The following is a 25,318-nucleotide window of genomic DNA, read 5'->3' on the forward strand; positions in this document are numbered from 1 at the left end:
CTCTTCCCTGCCTCTCCTTGCGAACTTCTCGTGCCTGTACTTAAGGCCATGCGCAAGAGTTTCTCGTCGCCGCAAGTATGCTGGCAAACGCGTGGAAACGCTCCTCGGCTGAGCCGAGCGGTGAGACACTCGGGTGCGCACGGAACAACCTTGTGACCTGCACGTCTCGCGGCGCATCCACGCGTCCCGAGCGCTTTCAGGCGGTGGTTCGTGACTGTCGCAAGTGCGCTCCGATTCGAGCTTTTCATACAGCAGCTGTTCACGGTGACCGCGAGTCGACGAGCCGGCGTTTTGGAGGATTGAACTATTATTTCTCCAAATTTGCGCTATGGTGGTAGCGATGTTTCGTTACAAGCTACGAATTTCTCCTTTTGGAAACCCTGGCTATCGATATCACACACACGCACGTTAATACCTCTATTTCTCAACGTCTCAAGGCGCTTTTGTCTTTCGGCCAGATAACATTATGATGGCCACATGAGGTTTTCGACGTGCCCATGCCTCGTCACATGAGGCGCATAGCAGGACACGCCTTTACTTCGAGCAAGAGCACTCGTCGAAGGGCACACCTTGTCGTGTGCTCACAACCATTTTCAATGCTATTAGAAACGAGGATCTTCTTTGGTGTAGCCGCAATATTTCTTCATGCGAAAGAGAGGTCCTTAGCGCATTTCTATTGTTTAGTTTCTAAAAACGAATTTCAATTCTTGGCCTCACAAGTCTCTACGTTGAATAGCTTTTTCATGTTCCCCGCGGAGCAGCACACCTATAGGTGACATATGGGTACACCCTCGTTAGAATCTCTATAGAGGCGATCACCATGCATCGCTGGTTAAGGTACCGCGCTGTAGAGAATGATACTGAACAAGAAGATTCTGGGCCTTTTTCGACGTTGTTTTAAATAAGCTGAGCGACATTTTTACAGACAAATGAATATTTGGGGAACAAACGTCACTATTATGTGGAGAAAACTGAATTTCCATTTAAACTTCTTACGTGACATTTTCGTATCTTTCGTGCTAATTTTTGCACACGCCTCACCGCTTATTTGGTCTTGTTCTGAGGCTGCTATTCGCCTATTGGCCCTTTTTCCATCCGATCATGCGGAGTGCACAGTGCACAGTGCTCTATAGGCAGCTAATAGTTAGTTATTTCAAGTTCTCCATGAGTGAAAGGTACACTGCGCGTGTGGAAAGCTCAAAAGCCAGCTTCGTACAGGCCGAAGTGTTTTTGGAACATTTTGTGAGCTTTCTGTGGCACTTCCATCACTGCAAAGGCGTTTAGACATAGAAAGGCAGTGCCTTCTGACAAACACACTAAAGCTCCATGAATACCATGGTACACAAGAAACACTGCATAGCCTACAACTGGTTTAGTGTCGTGCCATAGTATCCCGCTTTAAAGTGAGGGCATTCTCCCTCCAAGGAAGATGACAGGAACAGAAGAATACTCCAGCTGACGCACTGAACAACTACACTTCCACAGTCCTTTGCAATATAATTGACAGCTTTCGTTTGGTTTAAGGCAAATGACTCAAAGGCTTGCGTTGTCGCAATTTTCCTGCACAGCTACTGACGACACGACGCCCCCAGTGCAAGAAAACAGAGACTGTGCCTGCGGACTAGCTTATTCGAAATATTTAGGACAATCGCTAACTGCTATAGAGGCAAAATTTTAATATGCTGTATGTCGTTTATCTTCAGAGAAAAATTACCATTGTCCAAATTAGAAATGCTTCCAAGGCTCTCATATTTAGCGATCACGCCAGTGCAGTGTTTTTAAATGCGTGTTCTTGAAAGTAAGTATATATGAAATGCAGGATCCATGTAAGCTTTCTGGGTAATGTAACAAGGATAGACACTTTCTTTGTGTTCTTGTATATGTGCACACAGCATTCATTTTAACAACATTCGAGGTGAATCTTACCCATGATGAAAACCCATGGTACGCAACCATCATGAAGCTAGACGTAGTAGTACATGACGTGTAATCTTAGAAAGCATCTGTAGACGCCATTATCAGTGGTGAGCGAATTGAAGTGAATTATACCAGCGTTTCTCATTCCGTGTGATATGCTTGAGCGCCGCATGATAATTTGGCAATAAAATAATGAAAGAAAAAAGCAGATCAAAGGCACATTTTGGAATCTATGCGAAGCGAAAATATTGTGGAGCGGCTAATTATACGATGAAACGCTTCATCATCAGCAACGTGTCCTGCGGTATAGCGATTGCGTGCCAGGTCGTAATTTGTGAACTGCGTATATGAAAAGCGTTCAGTAGGGAAGGAAGAAAGCGTTCTTCAATAAGAACAATAAAGGTAGCGTCCGTTTAGTTTATTTACCAAAACAAGCGGCTTATAATGGCCTTCTTTTTTGTCAACAGGACAACCGGGCAACCTGGGGAACTATTCCTCAAGCGGCGGCGGCTTGCTATCCATATGACCCTGCTCTGGCTGCCTACAGCCCCTATGGCGACAGGTCAGTAGTGTAGTCAACGTCAAATACCGTTTGTGCTCTAAAAGAACTTCAAGATAGATGAAAGTTCGTATACTTAGTGATGTGATTGAATAGCATCCATCGACTTTTCTCTGTCAGTCCATTATTTTTGGTCAATAAAAATTGCTGCTCAAGTACATAAAGTATTGGTCTGTTATGCTCTGAATTCATTCATTGAAACACTCGGCACTGTATCGCCGATTGCAACATTGGTAGGGCACGAAAAATAATTTTGTTTCTCTGCGACTTCCCTTGCAAGCACGCCATGAAGGCTAGTAAAATGGCCCGACATCGCTATAATGATAATGATGTCGTTTGTCGTGAAAGTTGTGTGCACTTCTCCGTATAACCCAGAGGTCTGCACCACATTGTACTATGTATACCAGACTATTAAAGCAATATTGTTGAATTGGAAAAAGGGGAAAAAGGGGGTCTTGCGGCGTCAGTTCAGAGGTCATAAACGTATGTGCAGCTGTTCACAGAAGTTCTGGGAACCTAGAAGCCACAGTAATCATGAGTTTTCTGGCAACCTCTAACGCATAACTATTAGTGAAGCGCGGTGCACATGACCGCATGGACGAGATGACGCTGCTCCGTTCCCAAGCCCGTATACATGATTGCAGACCTTAGATGGACATACAGTAGGCCCTTGATTATGCAGCCAAGGATGCATTCCGCTCGCGTGCGATACGTACGCAGTGCACCCGTTCGCTTCCCTTCACATTATGTGCCCTACCGCAATAAATAAATAAATAAATAAATAAATAAATAAAGGAAGGAAGAAAAAGCCTTTTTGTGGTTTGCGTGTTGCTTAAACGTCTGTGAATAGCCGTATGAACTCTAGTCGTGGTCTTGACTATCTCTACACGTCATGCATGAATGCGAATATTTTTCTCTACTTTTTAGGTATGGGGCAATGGATAGTGCAGCACGGCGAAAAAACGCTACACGAGAGACAACCAACACGCTGAAAGCCTGGCTGTATGAACACCGCAAGAACCCGTACCCAACGAAAGGAGAGAAAATTATGCTGGCAATAATCACCAAGATGACTCTAACGCAGGTAAGAATTTGGCTCGGGAATCTTGCCTGCTGAGAGTGCGATGGGTTGCACTGGTCATGGACTCCTGTCAAGCGGGAATGGTAGACAGGGTGCTAAAATGTGTGGCTACTTTATACTGCAGGTGTCCACGTGGTTTGCGAACGCTCGGCGGCGACTCAAGAAAGAGAATAAAATGACGTGGGAGCCGCGTAACAAGAACAATGAATCTGGAGACGACAAGGCGGATGGTGGGGCGTCCGACACGGACAACGACTGCGGTGACAAGGTGGAAAGCGAAGCTCAAAGGGACATCAAACCAGGTCGGTGATCTCGTTTCACATTAAACCGGGCTAAACATTACTTATACTGAATACCATACGTTGAATAAACCGCGAAGCGTCCGTAAATGATTATGTCTCAGTCGATCTGTAAGTTCGAAAAAAAAAAAAAAGATTGCTAACAGTTTTGCTTCTGTGAGGGCGCTGTCAAGCGCGTGCGAGTGAATATGGCGATTTGGTATAAACGAATTGCACGCGTGGTCCAAGCGGTTGGTTGTGGTGACACCGGTGCAAGTGTACGCCATGCCTGTGCGTATTATGTCATGCTCATTGGTCATGCCCAAGTAGCACGTGCCTTTATTACTTCTGGGGAATAATAAATGTACCATATCCTTACCGAAATGTGATGACCAAATGCGAGAATACGAGAATATAATATTTTCTGATGGCAACAAGCTTTCACGACGTGACTTTTTTTTTTAAGCTAGCCCTGCGGCTTAACTGCGCATTTTGTTCAAGTTGTCGTCCATGAGTCAACTCCTGTAGCTGTCGGCCTGATGCGCTCAGAGATTGGTAACTGTCAGCATCCTTTCTCGAGTAGCCCTCGTTTCTAGGCAGAGCTACAACAGGTAGTGAATGTCCACTGGACCCTAGGCCCAGGGGATGGAAGGTGTAAGGGGTGCCCCCGCCTACATTCTACGAAGAGAGACTTCCTCATTCGAGAAATATAACGGGGAAGGGAGCGGACGGACTGGTGATTAAGACATGTGTGGCCCTACGGAGAAGTAATTTTGGAGCTATAAGGTCAGAAAGCCGATTCGAGGGGAAAGTACCAATTGGGATTTTGGGTGCGGAATTATAGCGGGTCATTTCAGTCCACTATAGATCCTTATACTTGTTCTGACGATGTCCCTGCACCCAGTGCGCATAGATGGTGAATGGGGATGACGTGTTAAGGTTGTGTTTTCGCGAATTCGTGACATATTACAATTTATTTTGTGTGTGTGTGTGCGTGCGTGCGTGTGTGTGTGTGTGTGTGTGCGTGTGTGTGTGTGTGTGTGTGTGTGTGTGTGTGTGTGTGTGTGTGTGTGTGTGTGTGTGTGTGTGTGTGTGTGTGTGTGTGTGTGTGTGTGTGTGTGTGTGTGTGTGTGTGTGTGTGTGTGTGTGTGTGTGTGTGTGTGTGTGTGTGTGTGTGTGTGTGTGTGTGTGTGTGTGTGTGTGTGTGTGTGTGTGTGTGTGTGTGCGTGCGTGCGTGCGTGCGTGCGTGCGTGCGTGCGCCGGTGGCATACGTTTGCCGATTTTTGTTTAGCTTAACGAAAGCAGGCAGCCGGCATCACCAATGATGCCTATATCTCCTGCACGCACGCGTATTAAAGGTGTCAGTCGCCAGCGAACAAACACTCGGAGAGTTTTCGGAAAGCATAACGTGACAGTATAGTCAGATCAAACTTTCCTCCTCGGGGCCGCTTCAAGGGCCACATATTCTGTTATTGTGAAGCTGTTTGTATACGTGTGCCTCTTCCTACGTTATTCGTGGTCATTCATTTATTTTCCGAAATGCGTTCGTGTGCACCTGTTTATATAGGACAGAGTATGCTGTTTCCTTTTCTTCTAAACAGCTGTATAAATTATGGACTACATCGTGTGACATACGTAAATTACACAGCCGTTGCCGCAAAAGCGTGCGCCATTTAAGGTACAGGGCGCGGAGAAACGCAACATATAAGAGAATAGCAAGAAACGAACGCGCCGGAGTTATACATTGTGCTGTTTTCCCTCGTGCTTGGTTTAACAAAAGAAAAAGGGAGAAGGACAGTTCTGTGATATAAAGAAAACATATCTTTTAGTATTCAAAAATTACAACCGCTAACAGATGGCATAGTCTGGGGCGCCCCTATAACTTAAAGCTATTCCAAACTTTTCGATTCCAATTCTGCAATCTGCACTCCAGGACTGGTAAAAAAAAATTTCGGTCCACCCCGACTTCGACTGTCTGTCACGCGACGTCACGAAAACCGTGAGAACACACCATTTGATATTATATGTGCACGCTGCTTATGCATGATTATACAATAAATAAAAATAAAAAAACATAGTTATTTCTTAGTCGACGCCTTTTTCGTCATTAGCCCTCTACTATTGGTCAAGCGTTTTCAGGCTGCGCTTACTCCACCTGTCTGTTACGCGACGTCATAAAACCGCGAAAACTCACCGCGTCAAAGTTACATGTTCGCGATGAAGACGCATTAATATGCCGAACAAAACTGAATTTTCTTTCTGAATAGCCGGGCAGTGCCCCGTTCCAAAAGGAACAGAAGACGGCTGTCCGCCGATCACTCTGGCACTGGAAGTCGGCGCTGCAGGGGAGCATGGATTTATTTGCGTATAATAATTTATTTTGTGTGGGAATATAACGTTATCCAGCCCTTTCGGCACATATACGACATCGCTCTGCCAACTCTTCTTTGTTGAGGATCTGCTTTAGTGGCATTCTTAACCTTCCGTTGCACGCCTCGGCGATTTTCGACCAGTCATCGCAAGCTAAGTGAGAGGAAGCGGACAAATTGCAGACGCCGGCACCACCCTCTTCATCCGGTTATCTACTTTCACTGTGCCGGCTCGGCTCCATCGAAGCCCTCTCCACTTCAGCGTGCTCCTCGCCTCTTGTCAGCCAATCAGATAAGAAAATTTGCTCAATGTAGGCAATGTTACTCGCTTGGAAAGCAACAAAAGTGACCTCCTATAAACGAGGAGCGTGTTTGATTGGGCTTTTTAAAGAACGCTGCGAGTTAGCATCCGATACTTGCGTCGATAGTTGCATAAATTTGACGTCAGGAGATTGCAGTAATATTATATTGAAATAGTGTTACGTTATAGAGTACGTGCACAATATCACTGCGCACACAATCTCTATTCGCCACATGAAGTTTCGCCGTTAATGCCTACTTTGTTGTCAGTTCAGCACTCTATGAAAACGAAAGTGCAGATAACAGCCCGTTGAGTTCAGAACTTTCTTGCTTGCCTCGGAGTGTTACAGCACAACTCAAGTAAAATGCACCTAACAAGGGTCGGACTTCATGCCAATGTCTCAACAGTCACAGTAACCTATCTCTTCTTTTTCTTTTTTAAATTTGCCATGATCGTTCATGCAGATAGAAAAGAATCCCTGCTGAACGGACTGACTTGCTTGACTTGTGAGGAAATCCTTGACAGCACTTTCATATGTGGTTGCTGCTGCGGTTTTATTCGACGCCAGCAGGTTCCAGCAAGTCCGACGGCGCATGCGTTCATGTGTGACACAGATATGGAATACGAAAAGCACATACGTTATATAGCTAACAGAGCGGCGCATTCATACGGTCAAGCACATGCGGGTGATCTGCATTTAACGTTTACACAGACGGAGTTTGAAATGTTAGCGAGAGCTTATTTCTAAATATCTTTTACAGCGCCAATGCATGTAGGAGACGTATATCTGGGGAACCTGATGGTCACATTGGTGGTCAACTGTCTCCAGCTAATTCTAGTTCGTACCGCAGGAAGAAAAAAAACAACAACAAAGGAATCATATACGTATAAGAGAGAGAACGGTATTTATTATGATAGAAAAGCTGAGGAGTCGGCCTGAATCAATAATCTGACCTGTTACTCGGCGTTGGGGGAAAGGGAATGGGTGTAGGAAGATGATTACGAGGATGAAAATGGTGGTGAAAATCTTGCACGCTCCAAGACTCTTCAAAGTCTCTTGTCCAGTCCGCTCTCACACAAAAGTTTGTTGAGAGCCTTCAGACTATCAGGCTGATGACGAGGATCAGGCGAAGGTCCCAATAGAACCTTTTCAGTTAATGGTCCAACGACGAATTTTGACAAGATGTCTGTCAGCGATTTCCTCTGTACATCAAATCGCGGGCAGATGCACAAGAGGTGTTCTGTCGTCTCAGGAACACCGAATTCCTCACAATTCGGACTGTACTTTTCATTTATATTTTTCTTTTAGCCCCTAAATAGTTCATGTCCGCCTGGCCGATGAGATGTAGGTAGCGCCGGGTGAAGGCCACACTAGTCGTATTCTGTGCAACAAGCTTGCATTACACTTTTTCATGTTCGGTGGTATCCGTATTTTCATCTTTGGGTCCAATTCGTGAAGGCAGTGATGACGATGACCTAGCGAGGCCCACTATACTGCGGTATTATTGCGCAGAAGTGTGTATACCAGGGCATTAGTGTCTGGTCGTGAAAATGGGATGGACACTGGCGTGGCATTAATGTGGGCCATCTTTGCCTCCGCGTCCGGCGAGCTCATTTCCATGTAAGCTACAGTGTCTCGCAATCCACTGAAACTTATGCAACGGCCAGCTCTTAGGGCGACATCGGGTGATTCGGTCACCTCTTGAGCAAAGACATAGTAAGGTCCTCGTCTAAGGGCAGAATCGATCACCGGAAGTGCCGGCTTGGAATCGCAAAATATAGTCCAAGTCTGATGCGGTTCCATCGATATATAACGAATTGCCTCCCGAATGGCAACAATCCTTGTGGCCGTTGAGATAGTTTGGTGGTCGAGATGGAAGCGCTTTCTGCATATTCGGTATTACGAATGCCGCGGTTGAAGTGGTTGCTGACACCGACCCGTCAGTAAATATATGTATGGAAGTGGCATATTCTTCAGATATATGGCTTAAAGTAAGTTGTTTATGTCCACATGAAGGTATACGCGATTTTTTCCCGATTCCGGGAATGGATAGATTCACCACACTTCTTGACAAACTCCACGCTGGTACGGACGCTGCTTTTGCCACAGTAGAGCCTGAGGGAAGGACGCTCTCATGACGCGAAAGAGATTCCGAGAAAGTGCGGTCTGGACGTAGAATGCGAATGGTCGATAAAGGGTGACGTTCATGGCGGGTCAACAGCCGAAGATGTACCCTTATAGGTTCGCATGAGAGATAAGCGTCTATATAGGAGGTACACGTGCTTCCGCCCTTTGTCAAAGTGCAGCGTGGCAGACCAAGACATGTTCTCAGGGCCTGAGCTTGTAAGCCCTCTAGTGTACGTAGGCAGGAGGGGCGAATGTTTGTAATAATCGGTAAACTGTATCGTAAGTATATAGCCACCGAAAAGTGATTCATATAGATGGAGCAATGATCTCTCTGACGGGCCCCCGCTTCATGCCGGCTATATATTTAAGCATGTGTATGAAGCTGCTTAATTTGGACTTAAGCATCGGCACTTGCTTCCACCAGGACAAGGTTCGGTCAACCATCACTCCTAGAAAATATGTGGTGCGTTACGTACGGTATGGCTGTGCCGTTAATCGTAATCTGGTAGCGGTGCATCGCCTAGCGGGTAAAAGCAAGGGCCGCGCACTTCGCAGCATATAGGTATAAAGACACAATGTATGTGCGACCGATATGTCATACACCAAATAAAAACAAAATAAAACAAAATACCATATTCAAAAGAAAATGTGCCGCCAAACTTATAAACAGTACTGTAGGAATGTAGTGGAATTACTTTTCGCAATGTGAAGCATGTGAATTTATAGTGCGAAGCATTTTTTCCCCAATTCATACAGTCATGCTCTAAATACGAGGTTCACTCCTTATAGCCGCACTAATATATCTGTGCAAGGAACGGAAAAGGAGCGGGCGGGGTCCGAACATTATAATCATCCTAATAATCATCAATACACCGCCCCAACTGTCACCCTAATGCGACGATTGCCATGATGATGATCTCGTCTTTCTGTTCGAAAGATTTATAAATAGCTGACGCAAGCGGCTCAGAGCACTTAGGCAATACCGTAGGCAGAAGTGCGCATACCCAGAAATCGATCCGTCTTCGGATGTTACGTACGTACACCTGACGATTGGCGCCGGCTAACTTTGGGGCCGCTGTTTCTAATTACTCCCTGTTAGCTATGCTTCCTAACTCACGTTAAAAATATTATAGCAAGAATACAGGTGGATAGACTTCACTGACGAACTTTAACGAGTCGAAAAGATAAAAAAATGTTCCTCGGTATGTATTTAATATACCGTGACAATAGTCTCGGTAAATTACTGTCATTGATTTCTCGCGACATTCAAACCACAGCGTTGTTAGCAAAGCTAGCGCATAAAAAGATTGCGGAACAGTGTACTTGCTTTATACAGCGTTACGCCAAACAAAAGGAGCGAATCCAGTGACTGAGAAAAAGCAGCGCACTTCTTGCAGCGTTTGGTCTCAAGTGGTATATAGATCTTGCCCCAGCTCCATCGCAGCTTCTACCCAAAGAAGTGAAAGCGAGAGCGTCGGTTTCGGCAAATGTTTGCCACCCGTTCCAGGAGATGTATCACCGCCAAGGAGGTTGTCACTGTCCCAACACGCGTGAATTTTCCGGCGCGTAATTGTTGCCGTCTCGCGAGAAAAATAAAAACCATCGCAAGCGGCGGTTACTTGGAAGAACAATTGCAGGCGATCACGAAGGCTATCATGCCTAATGGCTGTTTTCCGCTTTGTGTTTCGCCAAAGGAGAGGGCGAAGAACCCAGTACAAAAAAAAAATAATAAAAGAAAGAAAACAGCTCAGGAGAGGGGGGGGGGGGGGCGAGCGGTGATTCGCCAGTTGCATCGCACCACCCAGCAGCTAGCTGCTGTGTACGCCATTTCCGTGCGCTGGTTGGAAAACGAGCCCCTTTCGTACGTTGTGACGTGCCGTGACTAATTAGCATTTGTAACGAACGCCACCCATTACTCGTGGATGCAGTGGCAGCACAGGAACCCTCGTTTCCAAAGCATGCAACCATCGGCTGCATGAATCGGAACGCTACAGAGGATCCTGTAGCCGTGTTAAACATGAATGAAACCAGCGAATAGGCCATCCCGGTAACGGCGATAAGGTTGATGGCTGGCGAAACATGGCATAGGCCCGCTTGCTTTAGCCATTGAAGATAAAAAAGAAAGTACGAAAAAAGATTATTGTGACTAAGTGTCGAAGTATAGCAAATATTTCGAATGACGATAAGACATGAAGTTAAGAAGCTGTTCTTGTGAACTATCCTGCCATTGTGTCACAATACAGGGTGTGTCAGCGAACACTTTCAAAATTGTTTAAAGGTTGCCTGTGGCAGACAGCTCAATTCTAGTTTATGAGCCGGTCTACTCGAAGCGGCGGACACTAGCTGAAAAAAAAATTGAAAAGCAAAATTGACTAATTAACAAGAATTCACTAATTAGCTTTCTAGCTAATTATGACCCATATTGCAATTTACAAATTCTAGCAGTGGACTTTCGCAAGGCGGATCCACTTGGAACGAATTCTCAGGATGACACCAGTTTCGAGATATAAATTTCCGGACTTTGAGGAGAAATGCATTGGCCTTTCTGTTACTTGTGTGCATCAGTGCGTGAAACGACGTCTTGTTAACAAATTAACTGGAACGCCGGTGCATTACTCCGCAAAGTTCGGGAATTTATATCTCGAAACTGGTGTCATCCTGAGAATTCGTTCCAAGTGGATCCGCCTTGCGAACTGCACGGCTAGAATTTGTAAATTGAAATGTGAGCCATAATGTAATTAGCTAAAACTTAATTAGCGATTTTTTATTAATTAGGCGATTTCGCGTCTCAATGTTTTTTGCAAGTATTGTCCGCCGCTTCGAGTAGACCAGCTCATGAAGCAGAATTGTGATATCTGCCACAGGCAACTTTTAAAGATTTTCGAAAGTGTTCGCTGAAACACCCTGCATGTTTCGATACATTTTCCTCCCTCGATGCAGTATATTCCAGGTGTATATTCTTTAGAGTGGACAGAATTAAACGAAAAAACGGCTGCGACATTTAGAATAAATCTACTCATTAAGCAGGATTACTCGAAGAGGCGGACATTACTTAAACAAGAAATAAAGATGCATAATTTACAACTGTACAAAATTTTACTAACCAGTTTTTTTACTACTCTAGGGCATACATTGCTATTTATTAATTGAAACCAGTGAGTTCTCAAGGTACAGCCACTTGGAAAGAATTTTGAAGCTGTAGCACAGTTTCGAAATAAGCACTGTCAAATTTCCGGTAAAAAAGCAATGTCTTCCCGTTTTATTAAAAAAAAAAACAATTTTATCTATTGAAGCACAAAAATAACTGGAACACCAGTGTATCTCGTCGCACATTTTGGGAATTGTTATCTCAACACCTCGGAATCATCCTCGGATTTTGTTCCAATTGGATATGTCTTGTGAACCTATCGGCTACGATTCGTAAATTGTAATGTGTGGCGTAAAGCAATTAGTTTAAATGTTAATAAGTGATATTTTGATACTTAATCAATTATGGATTTCGATTTCTTGTGCACGTAATGCCGACCTCCAAGAGTAACACACCGGAGAACAGAACTGCGCTATATGCCACTGGAGATTTTTTATAGTTCTCTTAGTTCTCAGAAAAAGAAGGATGAGAAGAAAAGACACCCAATATGTATTGTGGGCGCAATATAGTTGAGAATGCGTCGCAACAAGAAACTAGTGACGCTCAGTCAGGAATCGCAGAAGTCTTCCATATTTAAAGCACTGACGAATTCATTTCTCAAAATGTGTGGGCTGGTACTGATGGAGTCGAGCCCTTATTATCGCACTCTCGTCCCACGCGATTCGTTTGATAGATAAGTAGCATCTTCTGCCCGTACTCAGGACCGACTTTCTTATTTCTGTCTTGTACTCTAGTACATCACGTAAAGCTTGGGATATAAAGGCGAGCCCTCTATATGCATGGAAGTATGCTTACTTCTTTTCCATATTATGTTTTCGTCGTCTGCGCCTGACATGTCGTATTATCCTGCTCACTATATTGAACATGCAGCCACGTTTAGCCGAGTTCTTATCGAATATACTCAAATTTTGACTTGAGCAATGGTCCATAACAAAGTATAGGCACCGCTTGGGAGTCGAGATCGAACCTGCCGGCTTATAACAAAAACCTGAATGCCTACTGGAGCCAGAACGTTGTATATTGGCACAAGAACAGTGTGCGGATAAATAACATGTGCAGACAGGGCTTAATGTCTGCTCATATATATATATATATATATATATATATATATATATATATATATATATATATATATATATATATATATATATATATATATATATATATAAATATATATATATATAAATATATATATATATAAACGAGAAGAAAGGGGGTTAACCGAGGGGCCCGATGTTTATTAGTCATATCATAAGAAGCCAACAAACACTGACACCAAGGAGACAACATAGAGGAAATTACTTGTGCTTAATAAATGAAATAAAGAAACGATAAATCAATCACGTTCTCGTGACGCCTGCGGCAAAAAGGACGTTCCACGTCCGCCGCCTAGGTCTGTGAGTGGTGGCGCTGGCTAACACTTCCAGGGTTCTACTACGACACATAAGTACCCAACAAAGTGGATGGGGAAACGGCGCCGCGGTAGCTCAATTGGTAGAGCATCGCACGCGGAATGCGAAGGTTGTGGGTTCGGTTCACACCTACGGCAAGTTGTTTTTTTCATCCACTTTAATTTTCCTTTATTTATCGTTTCTTTACTTCATTTATTAAGCACAAGTAATTTCCTCTATGTTGTCCTTGGTGTTAGTGTTTGTTGGCTTCTTATAACACACACACACACACACACACACACACATATATATATATATATATATATATATATATATATATATATATATATATATATATATATATATATCAGCCGATTACTTGCGATTCAGTTGAATTGCCCCGCAAAAGGCGCTAGTAGTGGTGATAAATAAAACTTCCAGCGCTTGTAGAATGAGTGCTGCAGTGCTATGGTTGACTTGCGAACTGAGAGCCGAGCCCCTCCTTAAAAAATGTAGGGGGAGCCGCACCCCCTGACTTTAAGCCCTGTGTGGGGACCAATCACGTGTGCACTTTTTTGTAGACGACATCAGTGTTGCTTTACAGCGCATCGTGGATGCGTAACAAATGTTCGCACCATACCGTTCCTCTAAAAAGATTCCGATGAACCAGCGCCACGAAAGCAAACCACCTGCACACGGAACTCAAAGCAGGACAGAATTCCTAATCCGAGTTGTTGTGGTTCCCGGTTGTGGTACCCAGCTACGGTGCTAAGTCCATCTAAGTCCGTCTGAGTCCTCGGTAGTGGTACGGAGCCCAGATGAATGGACAAATTAACGTGGAGCCTAAGAGCCTAGTCATCGACATCGTCATCCTGAAAGACGTGCACGTGGCCACGATACACCAGTTTGAGAAGTAATGTACTACGTGAATGATGGTTCAATCGCTGGTGCCATTGGCAGTAAGAAAAACGGCCACGATAAAAGCAATCCGCTGAGCCTGCACAGACAGACAAGTGGTTAAAGGGCAACTCCGGTGTTTCTTTTTAACCATATTAAGATATTTATTTACTTACTTTATTTATTTAGGTACCCTAAAGGCCCCGAAGGGCAGTACATAGGGGGGGGGGGTGCACTACAAAATTATTGTGCAAAATATAGAAACACTTGAACAAACAAGAAGAAAAATAAAGATAGGAGTTGGGTAAAAAGAAAACACCGTGGTATAAAGCAAGTTTAACGACACTTTCAGGATGCTATTCATAATTAAATCAGGCGCAAAGAAAGAAATATTGCACAATTTCGAATGCGCATCAATAGCAGGAACACTGAAACGGATCTCGGAATTGGTAAGCACTGTAGTATAATATAAAGGCTGAGTGACACATTTAAATGTGCACGAGTAAACAAAACAAGACATTATATAATTCTAAGAGACGCATACACACAAAAATAGCCGTTATTCAGGGAAATGCTCCAGAACTTCTCTTTGAAAACTGGCTGCATCAGTGCAAGTGAAAATGTTTTCTGGTAACGCGTATTCCATTTGTTTATGAATTGCACTAGAGGTGAACATTGGTACTTTATTGTACGAGCAAATATGGCTTGCACTTTGTGTTCATGATACCACCTGGATGAAATGTGGTGTGCCGGTTTAATATGATTGGTTGCAAATGTTGACTCGCCGTAATATATGAACGAATGTTAAACGCGAATATTTGCGTCGGGTGTTCAGAGCGGGAATGTTGATGTTGCTTTTTAGGAAGGATACGCTCGTATATGGTAAATATAAAGAAAGTATGAATCTTACCACCTTATTGTATACTTACTCGATGCGGTTCTGCAATGTAACAGTAATTGGGTGCCATATTATTGATGCGTATTCTAACAAAGACCGGATGATATATGCGTAAACGTGAAGCTTCGTTTCCGAGTTGGCAGGATACAAACGATGTTTTATTAATCCTAATTTCTTAAATGCCTTCTTGGTTATATATTCTATATGTGTGTGCTAAGTTAGATCCGTGGTTAAATAGACGCCCAGGTACTTGAAACTTTGCACTCTCTCTATACTTGTATTGTTTATTGTGTAAACGTTTAGAGGTGTACGTAAGTGTAGAAAATGTAATAAACTTTGTTTTTTTCTATGTTTATCTCCATATGCCAAACCTTACACCACTGGCTCAGTTGCACTAGGCCCGTTTGTAAGCTATTTGTATTTAAGCGTTTGAAAGCTATTTGTATTTAAATGAGTCATAATGTGTGAGAAAATAATGTATTCTAAATGTTTTCTGCAAATACAGGTCAGTCATATTGGTCGGTAATTATTAGGGCCTGAGCTATTACCAGATTTGAATATGGGTATGACATGAGCCATTTTCCAGTCATCGGGAATGCTCCCGCAGTCTAAAGACTGTTGAAAGATGAGCGACAGTAAAATGGATGAAACGCGCACTCATTTTCAGAAGTTTAGTGCTGATCCCGTCAGGACCAGGGTTTGAATTAAGTGGCAACAGCTCAATAGAATGGGCTACGCCTGATGCTTCTATGGTTACTTCTGCGCATGGGTGACGAAGAGCTGAATTAGAGCCCTCACGAATAGCCTGGAAAGGTGACTCATTGGTGAAATTTTCAGAAAAGTAACTATTAAAGACATCGGCTGTGGCTTCAGTGAGGACAGCGTTACCGCCTTCGTCGTTTATTAAAGGAACTGCGTGTTCATCTTTAGGATTGATCACTAGCCAAAATTTTGTAGGGTTAGTTTTAATTAGTTAGGTAACGTATAATTAAAGAAATTGTCTTTAGCCTCATTAATTGCTGTCTCAGCCGTAGCGTGTGCCTCTTTGTACTTTGGCCAATCACTGTCAGCGGTTGTTTTGCTCGCTGTTTGGTATGCTCTCTTTTTCCTATTAAGAAGTTTTTTAACATTTCGTGTGAACTACGGCGCATCTGTTCTGGTTTTAATGGTTATTTTAGGGATACAAGCAAGTTCAATTTCTTTCATTTTAACGCGGAAGACGATCCAGTTCTCATTTGTTGTCCGGGTATTGAACGTGACTTCGAACATGGGGTCGAACTCATCTAACATTCGGTTCATTTTAGTGGTGTCAGCTCTGGAATAGTTTAGTATATGCTTTGTGACAGTAGATTTTGCTTCGAGGGACGGTAGAAGTGTACAGTGAACGAGTCTGTGGTTGCCAATTTCTTGACGTACATTTGTACGAGCTTTGCCTGGAGTGTTTATGAATAGCAAACCAAGAATATGTTCGCCTCTAGCCAGTTCGTGTACCAGCTGGACCAAATCGAACATGCTTATTGTGTGAAGAAAGTGGGACTACTCGTGACGATTGGTCGAAGAGTTCACAAAGAACGTGGTCCAATTTATACCGGGTAATTAAAATCGCCGCCTAACATTAGAATGCATTGTGGATGCACGATGAACACGTGCTCTAATGAGTCATGCAAATGATCAATGAAGTCCGACTGCCTGCTAGGGGGGCGGCAACACGCACCTAGGACGAACGTGATGCCTTCATGTCTAAACATAACATACAGTAGTTAAGCGGTGTGTCAATGGGCATAGGTGACGGCTGATAATAGGCCCGTATAGCGATCATTACACCTCCTCCCCTGCAATCGCTCCTATCATTGCGAAAAACTTTCAAGTTACTCGGGAGGAATAGTTCACCGTTCGGTATATCAGCGGTTAGTCATGTTTCGGTTCCGATAATATCCGCGGTACATGTGCGTATCATACTTATCACTGCGTCTAGTTTAGGAAGAATACTGCGGAAATTTGCGAGCAGCACAGAAAGAGGACCATTTACGTGTGGCCTTGACTTGCGCAATGACCTTTGTCATTTAGGAAGACGGGCCTCCTGTACGGCTGTCTCGATTACCCTACCAAAGACTGCGTTGTATTTGAACGTGTTACCATGTAGCTGACGTTTGTTAAAGCTAACTGTGAAACGTTCGTTTTCCTTGAATTCGTTAGACGTAGAATGCGTTCGTTTTCGTTTTCCTTCAACGTTCGTTTTCCTTGAACTCGTCGCCTAGCAATACCTTGGGCTCGACATTTTTTTTAGTTTGCTGGCATTGCGCAGTACTTCTTTCTTCAACTTGAAGTTTAAAAACTTTATGGTAATGGGGCGATATTGTGTGGTTCGACGTATACCAATGCGGTGAGCTCGTTCAATGTCGTTATCCTGTAAGTGCAAACCTAAGTGAGCTGAAATAAAATACCTTATTTTCCTTTCAGTTATTGCGTAGTCCTCTTTTTCTTTCTCTGGTAGTCCCTTTATCCACAAGTTGTTACGTGTCGATTTGTTATTAAGATCATCTACAACGTCCCCCAACTCCTCGTTTGGCTTTGATATGGATTGCCTTACTTCATTTATTGTGTCATGGACAGAACCAACATCATCCCTAATTTCGCGGATGCCACCAATGTCCTGCTCGATGCTACTAAGTTGCGCTCTTAAATCTCTAATATCTTTTTTTTTTCTGTTAGGGTAGTCGTCGTTTTCTCAAATTTTCCCTGATTGTCATCCATGAACTATTTGAGGAGGATAAGAACGTCCTCAGTCTTAGGCCCAGGGTTGGACTCGACATCACCAGCACAAAGGAGGAGCAAGGCAAAGCACAAGCAAGCAAGCGCAAGAGAAGGTCTCGGCAAAAGTACACTGATACCATTTACAGGGCTGGTAGCTAAACTTTGGCGCCCTGAGCATGGTCAGAATGTGCCCATACGAGCATGATACATGCTGAGATCAATGGCCATGGCGCAGATTTCATTCGCATTAAGAAAACTCTTCAAGCAGCCAAAGGGGATCAATGGCCACTCAAGTACAACCACACTACAGAACAGCAACTTAGCGCTTGTAGCCTGTGGTCGCAAATCCCGGAGATTCCGTGTCGTTCCGCTGTTTTTCTACCGATGTGGCCTCGGCATCAACGCTGACGTCAGCAATGAGCGGAGGCAGCGCCACCAGCCGTGACCGTGGCTTGGCAGTTCATACGATATATGTATCTTGTCTTCGTAACTTGATGGCAGCTGGTAAGACAAGGCGACGACGTGCGCACGAGGCAAGCGTCGCACACCTATAACAAAGCAGAACAGCAACTTAGCGCTTATAGCCTGTGGCCGCAAATCATGTCATTTTCAAATGGCATCCACAGTATTGTCACCGGTAGGGGGGTTCAATTTGCTTAGAAATTCATCAATAATTTTAAATAACCAATAAACGGCATACCGAAGTTGAAACGGGTACTTGCTGTCGTGTGACGTCACGATGAGTCGATGACCTTGGATCGTACACTACCATAATATAAACACGCAAACGCGTGCTAAACACGCAGTACACGTGGTGCTAACACCAAAGAAGCAAAGCTGGTGATGACTCCTGACGACACAGGGAGCTTTTACCGATCTTCCGAACTAGACAGTGGCAATTTCAGCGACGATTTCAGCAAGGCGAAGAGCGAGAGAGAGAAAGAGAGGAAAGGGGAAAGGCAGGGAGGTTAGCCAGAGGGGACATCCGGTTTGCTACCCTACGCTGAGGAAAGAGGGGAGAGGGAGGTAAAGTGATAACAAATTAGAGATAAAGAAAGAAAGGAGCACAGACATACAATTACAGTTGGTCACTGTCGCCGCACACTGTCACCGCACAGCACAGTAGCACTTGCAGCACTATGAACATCTGTTCATGCTACAACCGCTTGTCGAATTCTGTAGCACTTAAAAACTGCAACAGTGCCCTCATCACCCTCTGCTGCGATGGCTTAATGATGGCGGCATTTTAATATAAGTTCCTCTGTTATAGGTCTTCGGTCGAAAAAAAATTAAAATTAAATTATGGGGTTTTACGTGCCAAAACCACTTTCTGATTATGAGGCACGCCGTAGTGGCGGACTCCGGAAATTTTGACCACCTGGGGTTATTTAACGTTCACCTAAATCTAAGTACACGGGTATTTTCGCATTTCGCCCCCATCGAATCTTCGGTCAAAGCGATTTCAGCAACAGTGGCGGTGTAGTCTCGGATGTCACAGACACAGGGTGGCCAGTAAAAAGCCATGATTCGGGAACACGCAGCTAATCTTTAAAATTAATTTTCAGGAAAACTAAATGACTTGCAGCCATGTTGTTTGGCACAGGTAATCATAGTACAAAAGAGAACGTATATTCGAAATTTTATTAACATCAGTGGACATCGAAAAATTGCCGGAGTTGCCCTTTAAATACACTGTGGTGCTTCGGCACCGCCTATGAATGCCGCTTCTATCGGTGCTGAACTTCTGGCCATCCGAGAAGCAACACACTGAGTGACAACCGCGAACCGTTGCCGACAGTGGTTACGATAATACATCAGGCCTCAACTCAGCCGTTAGAGGACCTGAACATTACACAATGTCCACTATTTGGCAGAAGAAGTTCACCTCGTGACTCCGCAGGCGCCCGGCCTGCACCGGGCACAATGGATTCCTCGTGGCATTATTTCCACCTATATACAAGCTGACTCTGCTACCGACAACCCTTCCCAATTGTTCCCCAAAAGGATTCGCTCGACCGCAATGAGAACCTCCGCTGCAGCACACATGATATTATTCCGCTAACTGGTTGAAACCTACGTCCCGGCAGCCAGGAGAAGGTGGCGTTGTGGACGCTCCATGTGGAGAGAGCACTGCCTCCATCGATCACATGCGCCTGGCCACAGAACTTACGCTCACTATTTGATTATGCGTGTCCATATTGATCGGCTTGCCCGTCGGCAGCTACCACTATGCAACTCTTGTGGTCGTGCCCTGGCCTCAAGTGTATGGTGCGCCACTACATGCGAATAATGAGCCTTTATCCTAAGAGACCACAAGATAATGATTCTTGACTTACTGAAACCCACTGTCAAGCCCAATTGATATATATTTCCCAAACCGACCTACATGGGTACATATCATATATCCCTGCACAAACTAAAATAAATAAATAAATAAAGAGGGAGAGGGGGCAATTCTGAAGTTTCAATCGAGAACTATTGATATCGTAATGTGATGCTACCTGGGCAGTGCTGTCTGGGCCTATTATGTTGTCCGTGTCTAATGTGCTGGGAAAACACCGAATATTCAGTGGAAGCTTTCTGATAAACATTTCAACACGTACAATCGGGGTTCTTAGGTTATGGTGGCATACACATTGGTCAAATATGACCCCATGATCACGTGGGTTTCTTTATTAACAGTAAGATATTAGAAGTTTTACCACTGAGAGGGCAGCTATCTTGAAATCTAAGGCAATAAAAACAATAAAAGAAAAAAAATAACGGAAGAAAATGTATAACAAAACACTACCGAAACAATTAAGTCCACGGACTACTAAGAAAAATGGACAGAAGGAAAAAGAATGAGAAACTGCAAGTGTAAACATGCAAGACGCTAACATGCAATATGACACAATATGCAATAGCAAAACAGAGCAAAAATTAAGACGTGGGCACAACAACAAATAAGATGATGTCGTTTTCTTATACGATGCAAGAATTATGGCCTGTACGACCCCTCCAGGCGTAAGCGTCGTATGAGCTTGTCTAATACACGGTCTCTTAGAGGATTTCGAAAAACCGAAGCAAAGCGGCAATGCTGTAAAATAAAGGCGACATCGCCAGCTCTTCAAACCACGCTGCCTATTAATTTGAATTGCAAAGCACAAAGGAGACGCTTCACATCAGATGACAAGGCAACAGGTGTCGGTATATCTCTAGAGTATCTGCTGCAGCCACAAGTTCATCCGCTACTTTTTTTCTATACTGAGCCGATAGTTCGAGTTTACTAAAAATAAATCCCACAACTAGAAAATGCCGCAAGAGTTAGTGAGTTAGCAATTTCAGAAGTGAGTGACGAAGCCTCACACGGGAAATAGGCTGCTTTTTGACTCAGACAAACTAAACCATTTGCTGAGGTATGCAATGTCGGCAACGTGTGAAAGAGGGATGCTGGGTTTTTTCTAAGGCAGCGACGCGAAATTTGCGCACATATTCTTAAATGATCAAAGAAGCTGACACTGCAATATTTCGGGAATTAGCTTTGCGAACTGCAATTGTGATCTTTTGCGTCCTAACTTAAATCACCAACAACCACCTAATGCATCTAACAGATGAAAACAAGGCGGAAGAAAATACGCGTAAATAATAGGGCAGACAAACGTATACAGTGGACGCATTGATAATTTTTAAAAACATTTGTACACCAAACAAGTCACTGCACATGTTTAGTTTATTCATTTGCATCACGCGTTCATATCGTCATAGCCACGTGTTACAGTCATCAGAAGAGATAGACGGGCAATGATGAAAGCGAACGGTTGCAGCAAGCAACTCTAGCCAAGAAAAAAGCCTGAATGGTTTACGGGTTGAGTCCCTGATACAGGACGCACAGATCAACTTCCTGTCCTGAAAAAAAAAAAGAAAAAAAGGTTTTGCGACTTTTGAAACAAAAACAAGGAAGCACGAACTTCTCGCTCTGCCTCCCTTCATTGTCGCTACAGGTAACACAATGATCACATGGTTCTACAACTTGCCACACGCCTTCATCTCTTTGCACCGCACGATTCGTACAAGGGGTTTTCCAATGGCCCCGCTGTCTTAGGAAAGCGTTCTTATCTGGTCCGCGCGACGAAGCATGACAACGACCGACGGTTTCCTTATGGCGAAGACGTTTAACAAGGGTTCCGACGCAACTGTGCCAATTGCAGCGTCAGACTCGTCACAGACGACAAATGCGACGACGACTCATGTACGCACTGTGCATCTCGTATTGAGACTTTAATCACGTGCATATAAATAGCAGACCATTATCACGAGCGTCCCCTCCGCGTGTCGGTCGCGGACGTCTACGGAGGCCAGCCGACAGCGCCACTTCCGCTACGGTTCGAAACGAGGCTCCCTTTCTTCTGTTCGCGGCTCCATTCAACCCAACGGCCTCCTTTCCATACAAAACAGTTCCTCAAAGCTTCCTTCGCCTTCATGGACCTCGTCTGTGCAGCATGCGACGACTCTTTATACCTTGCACGCATCCGTGCATATGTCACAGCATTACTGAGATCTCAGCTGACATAACAGAGGCGCTGCACCGAGTGGCTTATGCAGGATAGAATGCAGATAAAGCTTTCAATCTTGGATGATGCGATCGCAACGGACATTCGGACCTCTCTGTGTGGCTTGGTAAAATAAAAATAACAATTTAAAAAGATGACGTCAATAGAGCACGAGCTTCCACGCACATTCAAGCTGTATAGTCCGAACGCTCAATAACCGATCACAAGCGCGACGTTCTGCGTGGCCAGTCTCAGAGAAAATGAGGCGTTGCATAGAGCGTTGCGAGAAGGCAGGTCCACTAAATATGGCCGCTGCAGCGGGGCCGCAGGGCACGCACGCACGGACAAGCGAGTAAAAGGAAAGCCGACACGGCAAGATAACTAGCCGGCGCGCTTTGCCTTCACGCTCGATGACATGCGTGTTTGCGAGTGTCACGGTTCACGCTACCGGCCCCGAGTAATTGCAAAATATCACGTTACCCCTGTATCAAGAGTCGGGTTGTGAAAGGCCTATTTTTTTTTAGTTAGCATAGCATTACAAGACATAACAAGAATAGACAGTAACCAGGCGCCCACTCCGTTCGTTGTCATCGCAGCAGTTCTGATACGGGCTCAGAACTTATTTGGAAAGCATAAGTAGTCAAGCTTCCTAATAAATTCAGAAAGCAATTAGGACCATATATTTCTCCGAACTTCAGTACATCTACTTTCGGCGAATGGCACTGCAGCCAAGAATGCCTCGTGCACAAGCTGTCTCTTTTATAGTTACATGCGAAACGCGAACTCGCATACCGTTCACGGGACATCTCTGTCTTGTGCTCGTGACGAGGATCTTTTTATTCTCGAACGGAGTCGCAATATGCATGAACATTAAAAACATGCTGGAAGTTGCTAGAAATAAGTGCCTACTGCATGGCATTTCTCGCTGCGCGCCGCACGCACGTACGCACGCACACATACACACAAACACACACACACTTCGTGAGCTTGGCAACAAGTTTAGAATAGTTAAGTTCAACCTGGGGTGGCCCCGTCAATTCCTAGCTGGCACGCAGAGACAGCAAGAACATTTATTTTCTTCGTTTATTGGAGAACTCAAGGCTAGGTCGGAGGAGTGGCCTGTACCAAGAGGAGGACATCAGCACCAGAAGGAAATCCTTCACTCTTATGTCGGATACTCTTCGGAAAGTGGGTCTAGAAGTGAATATTGAAGTAATATCTATAGGAGGCTCAACTCATTTAGGTTGATAAGAAGATAGGAGGCAAGTCACAGCGCATGACAACTACACTAAACATTGTGATCAATAAATCATTTATCGTCCTCTTGATCTGCCTCTATAAGCACTATAGGGCATACGTTCCAATGGCAGATGGTCTGTGAATGGCTGCAACCACCTTTTAGCGAGTGGCGTTTATAGACAACTCACCCTGCAACCAACCAGACCCCTACCGTTAGTCCTTTACAGCTTTAATGCTTTTGGGCTTAGGTCGAGTTAATATATATAAAAAAATATATATTTACATGTTGTCACCTCCGCTTGTGACGATATGTAGATACCCGCAGTCCAGTGGCATTCATTCCCTCGACACAATTGCTGTGGACATCGGTTATGAGCCCAATACTCCTCGGTACGTTTAAGGATTCCCGTGGTATCATGAGAACCTTCCGTTACTCATGAAAAAATATGACAGCACTTCACTGCTGCCTGAAGAGCTCCTAAATACTCTCGGGCAACCTTAAAGGGCTCCCCGTAATTAGAAGAAGCACGCAGCTTGCATGCAGCATCAGACGCACGCTGTCCGCAGCACACGTCATTGGCAAGCAGTGCATGCGAGACACTTCAACTTAGCGAGACTTCCGCGAGAAGGCCTTTACTAAGTTCTTTGGAATGTTCTCATTTGTCAAGTAGACAACCTGGAGTCCTCAAACAGAAAGTGAGGGAAATAGAGACGGTCAATTGGACGAAAAGGATCGAAATAAAGAAGTCCATGGGGTTTTACAAAGATGCCAGGCAAGAAATCGGGAAAGAGAGTCTTTGCGACAAATTTTTTCTGCTAAAACAAGGCTCAGGTGTTGCATTTTGAGGCCTGATCTGGTTGCTTGCGGACAAAAGCACGCAGGAGCAACTGGGTGAGACATGTGTCTGCTGCAGAAAAAAACCCAGAGACGACTCCGCACATTCTGATAGAATTCTAAGATATTATCTCGAGCCGCAACCGTCGGCTATGTCCACCTTCCACTAGGGTTCACAGCTACCCGCGGCGGTAGCCGAGTGGCTATGGCGATGCGCTGCTCAGCTCGAGGTCGCGGGTTCGATTGTGGCTGCGGCGGCATTTAAAAAAAAAAGAAATGAAACCTGATGGGACCGTGAAAAGGGTAGCGGTAGAGATAAGCTTTTAAAGTATTAGTAAAAAAAAAAATGCTGGGCAGAGACGGGGCCACGGTCGTTACAGGCATACGTAAGTTTACATGATAAAGTAGGGATAAGCAAAGCGCTAAACTGCAATACACATAGTAAAACCCGATGTGCTCAAGCAGGCGAGGTGTCTATTTTTGGTCACCCTGTTTCGGCACCAATGTTGTAGGCGCCGCGTGTGGATCAACGCTGTGGATTGAGCACGACATGAGCTACACGGAAAACCGACGGGCTTTGTCAGGGACCTATGTGGTTATTATCTGTTCGCTTGTGCGAAGCGGCTATGGCGTAGGGATTTTAACGGTTTGTTTGAAAACGAATGATGGTCATTTGGTAGGCACAGTTAGATGTCTCTTTAACACGTGCCGTGCATGAACCAAAGCTGAACGAAAGAACGAACGAGCCGGATCGAGCTACTTTCTAACTAATAAGGGTTGCTGCCAATAAAAGCAGTTTAGAGAATGCCTTTTCAGAAGGGTTGTCGTGGCGCGAGCTACTTCATAGTGAGCGTCGTAGCTCAAGGGCCATTGCTGCGGGCAGTGGCAATGCGTAGGAGCGGATGCGAAAGGTGCGTCACATGTCGTGACTCCTTTGCGCCAGTTTACCATGCGGCCCAAGCTATAGGCCCCTGTGCTTGCACACGCGTGT

At 44.5% G+C, this 25,318-nt stretch overlaps 1 protein-coding gene and 1 non-coding gene across 2 annotated transcripts in view; both read left to right on the forward strand.

Moving 5' to 3' along the window:
• Nucleotides 1-25,318, forward strand: part of LOC126545432 (uncharacterized) — a 134,379-nt gene that overhangs the window by 83,627 nt on the left and 25,434 nt on the right. Inside the window, exons 3-5 of the mRNA XM_050193309.3 lie at nucleotides 2,385-2,479; nucleotides 3,404-3,560; nucleotides 3,682-3,859. Coding sequence (XP_050049266.1) covers nucleotides 2,385-2,479; nucleotides 3,404-3,560; nucleotides 3,682-3,859 — 430 coding nt within the window. The remainder of the gene's footprint in view (nucleotides 1-2,384; nucleotides 2,480-3,403; nucleotides 3,561-3,681; nucleotides 3,860-25,318) is intronic.
• On the forward strand, nucleotides 13,258-13,330 carry TRNAP-CGG (transfer RNA proline (anticodon CGG)). The gene has a single exon. It is a non-coding gene; the product is annotated as a tRNA-Pro (tRNA).

This window comes from Dermacentor andersoni, chromosome 1 (genome assembly GCF_023375885.2).
Source record: "Dermacentor andersoni chromosome 1, qqDerAnde1_hic_scaffold, whole genome shotgun sequence".
NCBI lineage: Eukaryota > Metazoa > Arthropoda > Arachnida > Ixodida > Ixodidae > Dermacentor > Dermacentor andersoni.